Genomic DNA, 18,571 nt, shown 5'->3' with positions numbered 1-18,571 from the left:
AGCGGTAACTGCTAAATACTTCTTCTAACCCATTGTTCTACTCTTGGATAAAGTAACTAAGCAGCTAGTGCTATCGTTCCAGACCTTGTATCTCAGCTTCCCCTACAGCTATGCTGGCTCTTCAAATTATGGAATCTAACCTGTGACGAGAAAAAAATGAAATGATTTTTTTCCAATGCGTTTACTTGGTTTTCCATTCAACATACAGTTGCTGAACATCTTTTGAATCTCATTAGTTATATTGACAATTTAGGATAATGATTTTGGTAAATTTAGACTCCAAATCAAATCTGAAGTCTTAATTTAACGTGGCCAAAATACAAGAAGGGCTTCCTCTAGAAGATAAGGCACTCAAACTTATATTCCTCCAACTTGGCCACCCAGGATTCCTATGGTTAAACCCACATTGGCAAAAATGAAAATGCTAATCAGAAAGTTAAACGGTAGCTCTGACTTTAATGAAAAATGTTGAGGTACATGAGGTTTGAGTTTTAACTTACTATTCTGAAAGTGAATGCAGTTATACATTTTGCAATGACTTCTGGCTGATTGCACTTGCAATGTTAGAGGCTAATCTACGGCACACTAAACAAAATGGAGTCACATTCTGTTTGAATATTTGCAGCATTGTTTTCAACTGTGCCACTCGGTTCAATCTATACCATGTTAATTGTTCTCAGCTGGGTTGTGCTATAGTTGGCCAATGTTGGGAGAATATTGCCCAGATTACTGACTAGTAAGTCCCACTGGAAAGTGAAGGTATGGATGTTGAGTAAGGACTAGGTCTAGTTTGGCTGTGAAACCCTACATGCTTGAACAGCCTACACTCACGGTCTAGACTCACCCATGAAGAACAACTGCTTGTGACAGCATGAGAAAGTGCTGTGCGAAAGGCTGATATTTAAAGATATTTAGTAGACGAGAATCATATATGTATAATAACTTTTAGTGTAGTCATTGACCAAATAATATTACCCATAATTATTCCTGGGTAACTAAGAAAGCTAAGACTTGTTCAAAATGCAGCTGCGAAGGACGGTCAAAAGTTTTGACTAAGCTTTGATAACAAACAGCTACAGACTGCGAGTGAAGGTTAAATTGCTAAAAAAAAACATGCATAGAAATTAGAATTCACTTAACTAAACTAATTGCAACGAAATTTAAAAAATAATTAGTATAAGGACATAAAATGAGAGAGATCATGGAGATAAACTATTTATCTGGTGGATTAAAGTGAGATAGTCTGGATACCTCAAGACTAGTGAATGGGCCCTTGGTATAAAGGCCTTGTACCAGGGAAGCTAGAAATGAAAGAGATAAAGTAAATTCCAATGGGGTGAAAAACTATAAACAAGATAACACTGAACATGGCAAAGTTGGTGGAAAAATACTGGAAAGGTGGGATGCTACCTTAGTCTGAGTGACAATGGTATTTTGACCATTAGAACCAATTAAAAAAGGTGATTTTGTTAAAGACCATATATGGACACTGGCCAAACCAACTTTTGATAAGGAAAGGGTTAAAACCTTGATACCAAAAGAACAACTTTACACGAGGACAAAGGAACAGACTTAAGATGACATCATCTGTGTCCGAGAGGTTCCAGAGGCCTAGGGCTGCGAGCTACTCGTTAAAACTATCGCCTAATATTAAGTATATTACGCTGTATGCTTAATAAATCTTGATCTATTGCTCAAACATACTGGCTGCTGCCTATTGGTGTCTTGTCCAAGAACTCAGAGATCTATAAGATCTTAGTGCCTTCAGGATGGGAGAGGAGAAATAGGAAAACAAATTAGGCTTTAAATATTTTTTTAAATATATGGATGCATTATAGTTTTTGAGATTAAAAGTAGCATTGAATAAGGATGGCAAAGGTAGCCTGGAGTTCAGCTCCACCTGTGATTGCTATAACCCGGTTTCCACTGAAAGCTGTGTGCTTTGATACCTCTGCTGTCACATCAGCAACCAACTGTTAAACTAATATCGCTATCCTGTTACCGTTGCATTGTTTAAATCTCCTGGCGTGCATGAGAGAAACCAGGACAGTCGGCTCTTTTCTATTCATTGCATTAGAAATTTAAATGTGGTGCAGGAATGACCTGAGTTATTTTAGAAAGTCAGCAAGACAGCTTAGTTATACTGCAGCTGTTGCACAGCGTTTCTCGTTCTCACAATTGTTGCCAATCTGCTAATTTCTCTGAAATTATCAGCAAAACATTGCATTTTTGACAATTCTTTTGTACTCAGACACCACAATTTGTAAAGGGGGAAAAATATAAAATTTAAACTGAAAGCAAACAAGACAGTATTCATAATTTCTTTGGTAAAACCTCTGAACATAAAGTAGATCAACCAAAGTATTGCAGGATAGAGATTAGTGAGCAACAGAAATACAATTTTCACTTCTGTGAAGAAGGGAAGATATCAATGTTATAGCAAACCATGTTACACTTGAGTAAACATTCAGGATGTGTGCCTGGTGGGGTGGGGGTATTGCACTCATATATGCCAAAGATATTAAGCGTGTGATTAATTTTTACTCTGCAAAGGAATTCAAGGTGGGCGGTAACCAAACAATGTTTTCTTTGTAACTCCCCTTCAGAGAATAAGACTGAGTCTCCCTTTGAACTTAGAAATGAAATGAGAAATACTAAAATATTATCTTGATTGCTGTGGTTTAGTGAGTCTGCTTATTACATTTACCTTCAAGGGAGATTTCCTTCCAGGGATTAGGTGGATACATGAAAGCAGCATTCTGGATTTGATCATGAATGTCTTCATCCTCATTAAATGGAAAGGTGCCACTAAGACTGACATAGACGATAACGCCGACAGACCACATATCTAACGATCGGTTATAACCTTTGTTCCGAAGCACTTCTGGAGCCAAATAAGCTGGTGTTCCCACCACAGAACGCCTGAAAGACTTCTCCCCAATTATACGTGCAAATCCAAAGTCACAAAGCTTGACCTATATTTAGAAAAGCACCAGGTATGATGAGTATTAAAATGATTAGGTGCAACATTCTGCAAGAAAAAGATTGTACAGAAATGTAAAGAAATAGAAAATATACAGGATCTGTGTTCGGATACTAAGATTATATAATCACTCCAACCTGTGGTAAGGGATCAGCTGATGCTAGCAGCACATTCTCGGGTTTCAGGTCACAGTGAACTATGTTCTTAAAATGAAGGTGCCGCAAAGCAACAAGTATCTGTTTAAAAAAAATATCAAATTACTAAAAACACTATACAAGAACTATTATCTACTGTTTATTCAATGAATGGTTTGGGAACAGACATAACTGGACTTGACCTTGCTCTCAGAAGTGCTCTGTAAGAACAAAACAAAGGAAGTATGTACAATGTAGAATATAGCAATCCGAGCTAATGTAATGAGAAAAAATGTGTAGAACAATTCTATGCAATATATATAATTTTAATTTTTACAGCTCTGAGCAGGATAAGCGTCTGGTTGTTGTGGGGATATGGTGTCGAACAGCCTGTTCAGGTTTTTATATGTAAGAACTCATCAAAATTCACTCGATTGCATATCTGACATATATGTGATGCAACAAGATTAGTCTTTACATTTTGGGCTTTCAATTGGCTGGTAAACTTATGTTTAAAGCTGGTTTTAAACAATTGAATAAAAAACATTCCCCTCCAGAGCTATTTTGGTATTGATGTGCCAAATAACTGCCTGAATCCAAGAGGTTAAAGCTTAAAACTAAAGGCTTTTATTAAGTAAGAACATGGCATCGAGTTAACACAAGGCAGCCATCATTCATCACCGACCCAGCCCTTATGAGTAAGACTCACACCAATCCGGAGGATCCAGAGGGGCGGGGCTAGGGAGGAGCATTAGTGGTTACATCTGTAGAACATTCCAGACATTAGCAAGTACAACAACAACAGACAATACAAATGCCAGAACACAGAGTTATTTCATCACATTCACCCCCTGCTATAGATTCAGTCTGTCAGGAGGTCTGATAGTCCTCTGGGAACGACGTAACTCTTGCTGAGGCTCCTCCCGGAGTAGTAACTCCGGTTCATTCGAATTCCCAGAATCATCAGTGTTTTCCACACTGAGGATTTGTGTCTCTGAAGGTCCAATACCACGATTGAAAACTCTACTCTCAGAGTCGAACTCTTTTCGAGCTCCAGCAGGTGCAAGATCTTTAATAGAGACCGTATCCTCTCGCCCATCCGGATATTGAATGTACGCATACTGGGGATTAGCATGGAGGAGTTGTACTTCCTCCACCAGTGGATCAGTCTTGTGGCCTCTCACATGTCTGCGCAACAGCACAGGGCCTGTGGTCGTCAACCATGTGGGTAACGATACTCCATTAGTAGCTTTTCTTGGAAAGCTAAACATCCTTTCATGAGGGGTGGCATTCGTCGCTGTACACAAAAGAGACCTTATGGAATGCAGCACGTCTGGCAGGATATCCTGCCAGCGAGAGGTCGGCAGGCCTCGCGACTTCAGAGACAGTACGATAGCCTTCCACACTGTCGCATTTTCTTTCTCGACCTGCCCATTACCACGAGGGTTATAGCTGGTAGTTCTACTCGTTGCAATCCCTTTCGATAGCAAAAACTGTCGCAATTCTTCGCTCATAAAGGAAGAACCCCTATCACTATGTATATAGTTAGGCATGCCAAACAAGGAAAACAGTTGGCAGAGGCATTTAATTACAACAGCACTGGTCACATCCGGACAGGGGATAACAAAAGGGAACCGAGAGTACTCGTCTATAATATTAAGAAAATAGACATTACGGTCGCTCGATGGAAGGGGACCTTTAAAATCGAGACTCAAATGCTTAAATGGTCGAGTTGCTTTAATAAGATGAGCTGGCTTGGACGGCTTATAGAAGCGGGGTTTGCATTCAGCACAAACACGACAGGTTCTGGTCATTGTCCGGACCTCCTCAATAGAGTAGGGTAGATTGTGGGACTTAATGAAGTGGTTCATTCTGGTAACCCCAGGGTGGCAGAGTGCGTCGTGGAGATTTTGAAGCTTATCTATACCTAGACTAGCACATACTCCTCGTGACAAAGCATCCGATGGCTCATTGAATACTCCAGGCCTGTACTGAATATCATAGTCATATGTTGACAGTTCTATTCGCCATCTTAAAATCTTATCATTTTTGATCTTGCCTCTCTGCTTAGTATTGAACATAAAGGCCACAGATCTTGGTCCATAATAAGTGTAAAACGTTGGCCAGCGAGATAATGTCTCCAATACCTGACTGCTTCGATAATCGCCTGTGCCTCCTTTTCCACTGAAGAATGTCGAACTTCTGGTCCTTGCAATGTACGAGAGAAGAAAGTTACTGGTCTACCGGCTTGGTTAAGAGTTGCTGCCAACGCAAAATCAGATGCATCACTTTCCACTTGAAAAGGGATCTTCTCATCCACGGCACATACCACTGCCTTCTCAATGTCCCGTTTGATATTAAAGAAAGCCTCCTGAGCTTCTGCCGATAGCGGAAAAGACGTCGACTTAATAAGAGGTCGGACTTTATCTGAGTAGCTAGCCACCCACTGGGCATAGTACGAGAAGAATCCCAGACACCTTCTTAAAGCTTTTACAGTGTGAGGTAAAGGTAATTCCTTAAGTGGGTGTAATCTTTCAGGATCTGGCCCGATTACCCCATTCTCCACAACGCAACCAAGAATACACAAACGTGTAGTATTGAAGGTACACTTGTTTTCGTTGTAGGTCAGGTTTAACCTCTTTGCAGTCTCTAGGAATTTCGCGACATTTTGATCACGCGCCCACAAATAGTAACATTGTCCAGGTACGGGAATGTTGCTTCCAGCGCGTATTCATCCACCATACGATCCATCTCCCGTTGGAAGACGGATACCCCATTCGTCACTCCAAAGGGCACCCTAAAGAATTGGTACAGGCGCCCATTAGCTTCGAAGGCCGTATAAGGTCGGTCTTCTATTTTGATGGGGAGTTGATGGTAGGCAGACTTTAAATCAATGGTGGAGAACATGCGATACTGAGCTATCTGGTTCACCATCTCAGAAATACGAGGCAAAGGATAGGCGTCTAATTGGGTATACAAGTTTATAGTCTGGCTATAATCGACTACAAGTCTTTTCTTTTCATTAGTTTTAACCACCACCACCTGGGCACGCCACGGGCTATCACTGTGTTCGATGATTCCCTCCCGTTGAAGCCTTTCCACTTCCTCTTTTATAAATGTTTTATCTTCTGAACTATGCCGTCGACTCTTAGTTGCTATAGGTCTACAATTAGGAGCAAGGTTCACGAACAAAGAAGGCGGACTTACTTTTAAAGTAGAAAGGCCGCAGACTGTGAGTGGAGGCTGAGATCCACCATACTTAAGGGTAACGCTCTCATGCTGACACTGGAAGTCCAAGCCTAAAATTAAGTTCACACACAACTGAGGTAATATGAGGAGTTTAAAGTCCTTGTACTCCGTATCCTTAACGGTCAATGTGACTTTACAATATCCAGTTACCTCCGAAGTAAGGGACTTGGACGCCATCACAATTTCACTTCGAGTAGGATACACCTTCAATGAACAGGAGTTAACAAGGTTGGGGCGTTTAAAACTTTCAGTACTGCCACAGTCTATCAAACACCCAGTAGGACGACCATTAATCTTGATGTCCATCATAGATTTCGACAACGAACACGGTATGGTCTGGTCAACCGTAGCCGAGGCTAGAGTAAACCGATAGGCGGCAGCAGAGAAGACATCGGGTACAGGATTACCCTTACACACTTTACTAAAATGTCCCCGTTTCTTACATTTAAAACAGGTAGCCTCTCTGGCTGGACATCTTTGCCTGGGGTGTTTAGATTGGCCACAAAAATAACACTTAGACCCATGGGGTACAGCCACAACAATAGGATTAAGTGGAGGCTCCATTGGTGTTATGGATGCCTCCATACTCGGAACACACGAGGCTGAGAGAGACACATGGGCTGATGCATACACTTCTAAATTCTTCTGGGCTACATCTAACGATCGAGCAGTAGCGACAACCGTTTTTAAAACTAACGAGTCGTTCTCGAGGAGTCTCTGTCTAATATAATTAGATCGGAGGCCAGATATGAAAGAATCGCGGATGGCTTCTTCCTGATACACTATGGCAGAGACAGCCTTGTAGTTGCAATCCTTAGCCAAAGCCTTAAGGTCCTGCAGGAAATCGTCCAGGGATTCCTCGGGTAATTGCCTGCGAATAGACAAAAGATACCTGGCGTATACTTCATTAACCGACTTAAGGTACTGGACCTTAAGAGCTGCGAGGGCCTCTTCATATGTAGTAATATCTTCAATTATAGAGTAAGTTTGATGACTTACCAAGTTGGTTAGAAGACCCAACTTGTTAACCGTCGGATCGATAGATGCGATGAAGTGCTCAAAACATCGAAGCCAATGCGTAAATTTCTTCGACGCATCTGCTGAATGGGGATCGATATCCAGATGCTCTGGTTTCAAAATCGATTCATCTTCCAAAAGTTGTTACTTAATAAAATTGATGTGCCAAATAACTGCCTGAATCCAAGAGGTTAAAGCTTAAAACTAAAGGCTTTTATTAAGTAAGAACATGGCATCGAGTTAACACAAGGCAGCCATCATTCATCACCGACCCAGCCCTTATGAGTAAGACTCACACCAATCCGGAGGATCCAGATGGGCGGGGCTAGGGAGGAGCATTAGTGGTTACATCTGCAGAACATTCCAGACATTAGCAAGTACAACAACAGACAATACAAATGCCAGAACACAGTTATTTCATCACAGGTATCACCTCCAAATTTTGACACCACTCCCTCTAGACTTATATCCAAACCATTGATATACACAATGAACAGAATTGGCCCCAGAAATGAACCCTGAGGGACACCACTACCCACTTCCAACCACACTGGAAAAACTGCCCCTAATTCCTAAGCTCTGCCTTCATGTAAGTTTTTAATTAAAAAACAATTTTTAATCTAGTTTGTTATCTTCCCCCTAATTCCATACCCTTAATCTTCTCTAGTAATCTCCCATGTGGTATATGTCAAAGGTGTTCCTAAATTCCATGTACACTACATCCACTGCATTTCCCCCATTTACCGTGTCTTGATTGCTCTAACCATTATTTCATAGTCAATGAGCTGAAAACTTAGGAAACTATTTTCAACCAAGGAGCCAAGAGTTTTGTTGGAGCTGGCAGCAGTTTAAGGGTTAATTCAGTTGTTAAACTGAGATGAAATGGCAATTAGAGTCAAGAAGCCAGCAAAGAAGAATCAGCATCCTTCTATAACAGGCGAGGGTTTTGACTAAAGGAAAGAAAAGATAGGGCTTCACATCTGTAATGCTACTTAGGCCTGAGGTGAAAGACAGCAGTGGAGGGATATGTCACGACCAGCTGGAAGGAATCTTAAATGAGACAACCAGAAATGACTTGATGAATATGTGTAGAGTTTGCTGCAAAGTGGTTTGAGCATCACTGAAAATCCAAGCACTATTTTTCACCATTTGAATCAGACTCCTAAGATTAGACCTATGGTGCCCAAGGTCTAAATTGATTTCAATAGTGTGATCACGGGTAAGGAATAGATCTATAATGTAAATTCAGAAGTGACTGAGCTTCTTCCTAGTTCTAATTAAACACAAACAGCTAAGGGCTCAAAAGGGATTGCAAATGAAGTCCCATACATTAGCTTTTTAATATTACACTTCCTTTCAAGTTAAGTCATCTTAGAGATATTTTTACAGCAGAGATGCTTCACTTTAGCTACAGGCTGGGTATTGGTTTTGCAAACTGTTTAAAAAAAATACAGTGAAAGTGCACCAGCAGAACTATTAATGATACTATTTACACGTCAGTTTTGAAGATTGTATTATTAATCAGCTGGCCCTTGTAACTGTCACATACCTGAGTAATAAGAAACTTTGTTATGCGTTCTGGCAGTCTTCCTTTCTCGCTTGACAGGATCATTTCCAGCATGTCTCCATGGAGCTTTTCCATGACAACAAACACTCTTTCTGGAGTCTCAAACATGCATTCCAAATTCACTACACCAGGGTGATGCAGATTCTAGGCGAAGAAATTGTATCTATAAAAAGATGTTCTTTCCCACAGATAATGGAAGTTTTAAATGGAACAATATCATTTAAATAAGTTGTTTGAGTATTTTGTGGAAAAGTGAAACCTTATGGTAAGATTTACATTACATAGTAGGCACTGACCATTTAAAAGTTTATATTTCCAAGATTTATATTTTTGATATTTTTTTGTATTCACAATGATTTCAGCCCTAGAGAATGAAACAATTAGTTTCAGTGGTGGCACCAAACAATTGCAGTCAGGTAGAGTAATGCTTCCTCTGCTCTGCCTCAACATCTCCTAACTGTACTGTTCCCACTAGAAAATGGGCCCAAAATCACTTTACATAGGATCCTTACAGCCAGTTGTGAGAGGGCTTTCAATGCTTCAGGACTAGATTTTGCCCTGGGTCTCAAAGGTGAAAGGACAGTATGTTAACCCATTAGGCACCCTCCCCCGCCCAATGCTAATTCTAAAGTTTCTAAGTGTTTTATTTCAATGTTCAGAATTTCTCCTCCATTTACCTGTAAAATGGCAACTTCATTCCGAAGCTGACTTTCTTGCTTTGTTGGGAATCTTAGCTTATCAATTACTTTGATCGCTACATCTCTGCCTGTCTTGCGATGTTTGCCTAACAAACAAACAAACAAACAGATTCAAGTTTTAAGTATAAGCTTTAATGGTGGAACAATTTTTTTCTTGTGATGGTTAAATTGTTGAATTGCGTTTCCTGCCCTCTCCAGCTCTCCTTGGTTATCATTCGATGGTCACCTGGAGCCTCGCCCAAGTGGCCACTATTGATGTCGGAATTCTGGCAGTGAGTGCCAGCACATTATTCCTGTCCTCAACCAATATCCACATGTGCACTATTTCATCAAGGGTATTTACTGTCTCAATGGGCTGAGCATTACTTTTTACAATTGAAACTTGCTAATTGCTTATCATTTTTGCGCTATCCAACTAAAGTAAAATTATTGTTGCTGCCTCTCCCTCAGTGGAGACTGAAAATAGAACCAACCATAATCAATAGCTGAAGAAAACAAGCACACTGTACAAAATGAAACTGAGTGTATGTGGTGCAAGAGGATTCCTTAGCTGATTGGTTATCAATGCATCTGTGCCAGTCTCTACGTCACTGACTCAACTAATAAAGGGCCTGAGGGCCAATTTCTGTGACTAGATATTGTTAAAAGTAAAATTCTTGGAATTTAGAAAAACATAAAGTTGACTGCAGTGAAGCACCTTCATTGATGGAAATTGTCCTTTAGCATGACATAAAATAGATTGTAAAGATGAATCACAATTGGAAGAGTAGATTTCTCGGTGACTGGCTGGTTTGTTGGTACTCTTCAGTAAATGACTACTTGCCAATTGTAGCATGTTTTGTGTCTGCAGCCATTCACTGTAACTTTACTATTCAGTCGACCATTATGCTGATCTAGTGACTGTAACATGTACCTGCATATTTTCCATGAAGTGCAATTCATGATTTGAAATAGAATATGTAGTCATCTGATTTTCCTGGTTTATGTGATTTCACACACTAACATTCCAGGTTTTGATGTTTGAAATTTTTATCCAGTTACTCTGGATATCAATGCAGGCAAAAGTAAAATCTGCAAGAATGATCAATTATTTGGCATGATAATAACAGATTTAGCACAGCAATAGGAGCTTACAAGAAGTTTACTTATTTCGTTTAGTGCTTTGTTGTAGATAAATGCTTAATTATAGTATTTAAATAAGAAATTAAGCTTAAACATAGGTAACACTTCCTGTAAAATTTTCATACAATATCTGCAATCTATGCAAAGCACTGCACTACCAAATGCCCATGTGATGGAGGAATCGTTAACTTACATGTTGTAGACAGCTGTAAAACCTTTTCTCCTACATCTCCTGGTGCAACTGTCAAGCTCTTCACACTAACAGGAGAATTGGCACATCAAAGCGAATGATTGCCCAGGTTAAAGATTCACTTTACAATCCTGATTTTTTTATTCTCTCTCACAGGCCATAAAATGTCATTTATAAAATAGTACCAGTTATTTTAGAATACTTGCTGGAGAGAAATATCTTTGTAAAAAAAACAATTCAACTTACAAATCACTGTCAGCGGATCACTAAATGTAGATAGTGTGACTGGTTATAATCCACATTAGGATTTTGTTCCATGAATGAAGAAATTAAAGTTTATGGAAATATTAATAAACTGGGAAATCACTCAACATAAAATAGCTACTTTCAACTGAATGAATGTCTTTAGGACATAGTTATACTACAGTTCAGTTACCCATGTATACAAGCATAATTGATGCTGTTAGAATATGGTCATTTCTGGTCATTATGGTAAGATTATTACCTCCATACACTATTCCAAACTGTCCTGATCCCAGTACTTCATCTGGAAATATTTGATACACTGTGCTGATATCCTGTTGGAAGACAGTCACATTATTGCATTTTCACATTCACTAAAATAGCTTACACGCTGAAAAAGGACTTCCTCAGCAAGATGAAAATCACAACTAAATTACAGACTTTGCATTTAATCTTGCAATGCCAAAAATTAAGCTCCTGTGCATTGCTCTCTTATTTTGCTCATCTCCAACGCTGAATACTATTTTATAGCATTCAGGGGCAATATATTTCACATGTTCTGCGACAGAAAATATGTATTTAGGAATCATCAGCGATGTTCCCCAAAGTTCAGTACAAGGACCACTGCTGTTTTTGATGTACATTAATGACTTGGATTTGGGGTGGGGGGGGGTAGTACAGGGCACAATTTCAAAATTTACAGATGACACGAAACCTGGATCTGTAGTAAACAATGAGGAAAATAGTAATAGACTTCAAGAAGACATAATCAGGCTGGTGGAATGGGTGGACACATGTGTGAGGTAGTACATTTTGGCAGGAAGAATAAGGAGAAACATAGAAATAGAAGATAGGAGCAGGGGTAGGCCATTTGGCCCCGTGAGCCTGCTCTGCCATTTAATGAGATCATGGCTGATCATCCAAATTCAGTACCCTGTCCCTGCTTTCTCCCCAAATCCCTTGATCCCTTTAGCCTTAAGAAATATATCTAACTCCTTCTTGAATATATTTAATGAATTGGCCTCAACTGACGTTTGTGGTAGAGAATTCCACAGGTTCACCACTCTCTGGGTGAAGAAATTCCTCCTCATCTCTGTCCTAAATGGCTTACCCCTTATCTTTAGTCTGTGACCCCTGGTTCTGGACTCCCCCGCCATCGGGAACATCCTTCCTGCATCTAGTCTGTCTAGTCCTGTTAGAATTTTATAAGTTTCAATGAGATCCCCTCTCATTCTTCTAAACTCCAGCGAGATAAGCCAAATCGACCCAATCTCTCCTCATACGTCATTCCTGCCATCCCAGGTATCAGTCTGGTGAATCTTCGCTGCACTCCCTCCATGGCAAGAACGTCCTTCCTCAGATAAGGCGACCAAAACTGCACACAATACTCATGGTATGGTCTCACCAAGGCCCTGTACAACTGCAGCAAGACATTCTTGTTCCTGTACTCGAACTCTCTCGCTACGAAGGCCAACATACCATTTGCCTTCTTAACCACCTGCTGCACCTGCATGCTTACCTTCAGTGACTGGTGCACAAGGACACCCAGGTCTCGTTGCACTTCCCCATCTCCCAATCTATTGCCATTCAGATAATAATCTGCCTTCCTGTTTTTGCCACCAAAGTGGATAACCTCGCATTTATCCACATTATACTGCATCTGACATGCATCTGCCCAATCACCCAACCTGTCCAAATCATACTGGAGTATCTCGGCATCCTCCTCACAGCACACACGCCCACCCAGCTTTGTGTCATCTGCAAACGTGGAGATATTACATCTAGTTCCCTCGTCTAGGTCATTAATACAGGAAACTTTGTTATATCCGGCACCGACGGGACCGAGCTGTTGCCGATCTATCAAAACTGCCGGACATACAAAGTTAATGTTGAAGCATATGGAGGTTTTCATCTCCGTATCTGACAACAAACACTGTTGCTTAGCAACAGCTTGTAAACAGTCGGCCCGTACCTTGGTAGCGTCTCTGTAACTTAGCAACAGCTTCAGAGAGACTTTTCAGAGCCCGACTGTTGAAAACAAAGCCACGAGAAGAAAAAAAACCTAACAAAACGGCTCCTGATTTCTGCCAGTAGATCGAGGTTTCCGGACATACAACCTCCGGATAAACCAAAGTTTCCTGTATATATTGTGAATAGCTGGGGTCCTAGGACCGATCTCTGCGGTACCCCACTAGTCACTGCCTGCCACTCGGAAAAAGACCCGTTTATTCCAACTCTTTGCTTCCTGTCTGCCAACCAGTTCTCTATCCAAGTCAGTACCTTGCCCCCAATCCCATGTGCCTTCACTTTACATGCTAATCTCTTATGCGGGACCTTATCGAAAGCCTTCTGAAAGTCCAAATACAGCACATCCACTGGTTCTCCCTTATCTATTCTACCAGTTACATCCTCAAAAAATTCCAGTAGATTAGTCAAGCACGATTTACCTTTTGTAAATCCATGTTGACTTTGTCCGATGCAGTCAATGTTTTCCAAGTGCTCTGCTATTACATCGTTTATAATGGAATCTAGCATTTCCCCCACTACCGATGTCAGGCTTACCGGTCTATAATTCCCCGTTTTCTCTCTACCACCTTTTTTGAATAGTGGGGTAACATTAGCTACCCTCCAATCCATGGGGACAAAAGGGCACGGAGGCGGGATGGGGGCGGGTTTGCCATCCGCTCCCACTTTCTGCTACTTTACCAGCAATCCCTCCTCCATGCCCACCTCCTCGGGGCTGAGAAAATCCAGCCCATAGAGTACAAAAGCCAGGAAGTTATGCTAGACCTATATAAAACACTAGTTTGGCCCCAGTTGGAGTATTGTGTCCAATTCTGGGCACCACCCTTTAGGAAGGACATGAAGGCTTTGGAGAGGGTACAGAATAGATTTTCTAGACTGGTTCCAGGGGTGAGGATTTACAGTTACGTGGATAGACTGGAGAAGCTGGGGTTGTTCTCCTTAGAGCAGAGAAGGTTAAGAGGTGATTTCATAGAGGTGATAAAAATCATGAAGGGTTTAGATAGAGTAAATAAAGAGAAACTGTTTCCAATGCCTGAAGGGTCGATAACCAGAGGGCACAGATTTAAGGTGATTGGCAAAAGGACTGGAGGCGACATGAGGAAAAACTTTTTTACTCAACAAGTGGTTACGATTTGGAATGCACTGCCTGATGGAAACAGATTCAATCGTCTCGTGCAAAAGGGAATTGGATAAATACTTGAAGGAGAAAAAATTGCAGGGATATGGGGAACTAGCCGGGGAGTGGAATTAACTAGGCTGCTCTTCGAAAGAGCCGGTGCAGACTCGATGGGCTGAATGGCGGCCTCCTGTGCTGTACTATTCTATGATTCTATGTTCTGTAACTTAAGCAGGAATTGCCTGAATAAATGGAAATACATACAAATCTTTTATAAAGATTGAATTAAAATTTGAAACTATAAAACATATCAATTAAGATATTTTATAAAGGGCTAGGTGAACTGGTAAGATTACTTTTTCTTTTTATACCACAAGTCGTAATGTTTTATCAGTAAATTATGAACAGATACCACTGTCAGTGCTCCCTTTATGATGTTTTTCATGATATAAACCAGTCACCCCTCTTTAGTTCTAAGATACCAAAATAAAGCTAATATACTTTGAAGAATTACAATTTAGTTGCACTTTTGTATCCTCGCGGCATGAACTAATAATGTAATAGACGAGTGTGAAGCAGTCATTTATGTTTAATGTAGTAAGATCACCTAAACTCATTGAAGACAGTGTCACTCGAGTCTTGAAATTATCCTCACCCATCAAATATAAATAGGTATTTGACATTTGGCTACAACAGAAATCCTCCTAGTGCCCCAATCACATTCTTTAAAATAAAAAGCATGTTTTTCAAGTTAAAATGATTTTTGATAAAATGGCTGGAGAGAAACATCTGCTTCAGTGTGATTCATTTCCCAGAGTGATGACGGCTTTTACAGAGACGGCTATTCCGATGATACATCCTATCCACATAACCCATTTTAAATTTGCTATTGATTTTTTCCATTAGTTGAGCAAGAGATTGGCAAGTGTACAGTATAGAGCTGAAACTGAGCCAATTAACCACATACACAAGTGGATAATGGGAAGACCTGTGGAAAACTAAGTAGAGTAACTGCTGGGTGTTGTAAATGGTCCCACTCAGTCAGGGAAAGAATGAAAAGATTGGAAGGGTAGAAACCCAACAGAAATAAAAACTCTGCAACACATGAGTGTATAAATCAAGTCAATGGGGAATTGAACTATTGTGATCTCAGGTTACCCTTTTGTAGCCCTCCAAATCTTTCTTTGTTCAACACAGACTGAGAGGTCCTTGTAGAGTACTCCATTTATATGCCTGTGTATAGCATGGCCAACTAGGCTAGGATGATTTTATGTTTACAGCCTGTGAAGGCTTTTGACCCTAGCGATAAATTCAAAGGGCAAATTTAAACCACAAATTGTTATTAGAAGCTAAATGTTTAATGTGCTCATTCCTCTGTCAGTTATTTTAGCAGAGGGATTAACCCACTTAAAATAAATGGGTTAAATATGAATAAAAAAAAAGTGGACAAATGAAATGTCATACAAACACTACAGGGCAGCAATTTATCTCGGGTAGTAGCGCAAAAAGGGCGGTATCCGCCTGTTATAGCCCCGCCCGGTATCCGCCTATTATAGCCCCGCCCGGTATCCGCCTGTTATAGCCCCGCCCGGTATCCGCCTGTTATAGCCCCGCCCGGTATCCGCCTGTTATAGCCCCGCCTGGTATCCGCCTGTTATAGCCCCGCCCGGTATCCGCCTGTTATAGACCCGCCCGGTATCCGCCTGTTATAGCCCCGCCCGGTATCCGCCTGTTATAGACCCGCCCGGTATCCGCCTGTTATAGCCCCGCCCGGTATCCGCCTGTTATAGCCCCGCCTGGTATCCGCCTGTTATAGCCCCGCCCGGTATCCGCCTGTTATAGACCCGCCCGGTATCCGCCTGTTATAGCCCCGCCCGGTATCCGCCTGTTATAGACCCGCCCGGTATCCGCCTGTTATAGACCCGCCCGGTATCCGCCTGTTATAGCCCCGCCCGGTATCTGCCTGTTATAGCCCCGCCCGGTATCCGCCTGTTATAGCCCCGCCCGGTATTCAGTTCCATTGCAGTCAATTAATTGACTATCAGTGTAACGGGCGGCCGATCCCACACCGCCCGCTTTGTGCTATTGCCCGAGGTAAATTGCTGCCCCGTAGTGTTCATTGCTGATATTGCCAACAATCATTTCTAGGCTTTAGTTAGTTTCTGCTCCTCTAAGCTAACTTTCTCTCTGCCGTTTATCTTGCCTGCTTTTAATGAATATTTCCATTTTCCAGGAAACACGTTTGCTTTTTGATGTGTCTGCATAAAACAAATAGTTTACAGCTGGCAACTTGTTTGGTACATTTACGTTTTAGTTCCTCTATGTCCCAGTCCACAATCATACCTGTGAAACAGCCCATCTGCATTGAAGTGATTTAAGTTGAAATTGTGACAAGTACTTGCAACTTAAAAAAAAATGCTCCTAGATTAAATTAACATTTACACTTGAACCATAGTGGCTCAGTGCAGACAAGATGAGGCTGTGGATTATGAAGGGTCAATAATCAGCTACTCCTGAAATGGACCTGATCGATGATCCAAATCGATTTTCAATATCCTGCAAGAGGCCATTGACTGGCCCTCCCAGAATTGACTTTTCTTTTAAGTATGCTAGACAAATAGAATGGAGAGCACAGAAGATAAATAAGACTGTCCGAAATGCGGTAATTTAATGGCACAATTGGGCTTCAGTGATGGATTTTCATTACAGTTTGTGAACAGTAACGTGCCTTTCTCTTCTGCCAACACTACTCACCACATTCTCCTGGATCTGGCAGTTTGACACTGAGATGCTGATAGACACACCTCCTGATAAAAGAGAATAAAACTGGATTAACTGCCATGAAATGATTTGTAATGCTTGTGTGACAATTATAGTAAGTTAATAAAAACAGAAAATGCAGGAAATACTCAGCAGGTCAGGCAGCATCTGTGGAGAGAGAAACAGTTAATGTTTCAACATTAACTCTGATTCTCTCTCCACAGATGCTGCCTGACCGGCTGAGTATTTTTATTTCAGATTTCCAGCATCTGCAGTATTTTGCTTTTGTTTTATTTATTTATTTATTTATTTATTTATTTCGTTTATGGCATGTGGGCATCGTTGGTAAGGCCAGCATTTATTGCCCATCCTTAGTTGCCCTTGAGAAGATGTTGGTGAGCTGCTGCCTTGAACCGCTGCAGTTCGTGTGGTGAAGGTACTCCCACAGTACTGTTAGGGAGAGAGTTCCAGGATTTTAATCCAGCGACAATGAAGGATCGGCGATATATTTCCAAGTCAGGATGCTGTGTGACATGGAGGGGAACTTGGAGGTGGTGGTGTTCCCATGCGCCTGCTGCCCTTGTCCTTCTAGGTGGAAGAGGTCGCGGGTTTAGGAGGTGCTGCTGAAGAAGCCTTGGTGAGTTGCTGCAGTGCATCTTGTAGAAGGTACACACTGCAGCCACGGTACGCCGATGGTGGAGGGAGTAATGTTTAAGGTCGTGGATGGGGTGCCAATCAAGCGGACTGCTTTGTCCTGGATAGTGTCGAGCTTCTTGATTGTTGTTGGAGCTGCACTCATCCAGGCAAGTGGAGAGTATTCCATCACACTCCTGACTTGTGCCTTGTAGATGGTGGAAAGGCTTTGGGGAGTCGGGAGGTGAGACACTCGCTGCAGAATACCCAGCCTCTGACCTGCTCTTGTTGCCACAGTATTTATGTGGCTGGTTCAGTTAAGTTTCTGGTCAATGGTGACTCCCAGGATGTTGATGGTGGAGGATTTGGTGATGGTTATGCCGTTGAATGTCAAGGGGCAGTGGTTAGACTCTCGGTTGCTGGAGATAGTCACTGCCTGGCACTTGTGTGGTGCGAATGTTACCTGCCACTTTTCAGCCCAAGCCTGAACATCGTTTATGTTAAGTTAATGTTCCTTGCTGCTTCAAATTATTTATTTATCAAAGGGGGAAGCAAAAAATCTAATGTCGGTGACATCACAACTTTTTAGACAGAACTGTGTCAATTGGTTGTACTCAACGTGTTACATTTTTTAAATGCCAGTCATAGTGCAAACATCTAATATGTTAGATAGCATGGTATATGTCAAGAGTTTCATACTGTGAGAGTGTATGTTGGGCAAGTATGTGGTGCTTGGTGTAATAGGGCCTTCTCGGGTATCTAATCATTCACACTTTGCTTGTATGGCCAGTGCTATGACTGTTCTGCCATTCAGTTGTGAAGCTCTCCCATTT

The 18,571-nt window shown here is 41.4% G+C and overlaps 1 protein-coding gene across 1 annotated transcript in view; it reads right to left on the bottom strand.

Moving 5' to 3' along the window:
* The window catches only part of prkd1 (protein kinase D1), a 576,249-nt gene that overhangs the window by 15,434 nt on the left and 542,244 nt on the right, over positions 1-18,571 (bottom strand). Inside the window, exons 11-16 of the mRNA XM_086003420.1 lie at positions 17,100-17,152; positions 11,466-11,538; positions 9,628-9,734; positions 8,933-9,094; positions 3,121-3,219; positions 2,708-2,975 (exon numbers count right to left, since the gene is read on the bottom strand). Coding sequence (XP_085859546.1) covers positions 2,708-2,975; positions 3,121-3,219; positions 8,933-9,094; positions 9,628-9,734; positions 11,466-11,538; positions 17,100-17,152 — 762 coding nt within the window. The remainder of the gene's footprint in view (positions 1-2,707; positions 2,976-3,120; positions 3,220-8,932; positions 9,095-9,627; positions 9,735-11,465; positions 11,539-17,099; positions 17,153-18,571) is intronic.

This window comes from Somniosus microcephalus, chromosome 12 (assembly GCF_052327205.1).
Source record: "Somniosus microcephalus isolate GS21.2 chromosome 12, FLI_Smic_1.0, whole genome shotgun sequence".
Classification (NCBI taxonomy): Eukaryota; Metazoa; Chordata; class Chondrichthyes; order Squaliformes; family Somniosidae; genus Somniosus; species Somniosus microcephalus.
Note: the sequence above shows the minus strand (reverse complement) of the source record. Positions and strands in the feature narration are given on the sequence as shown.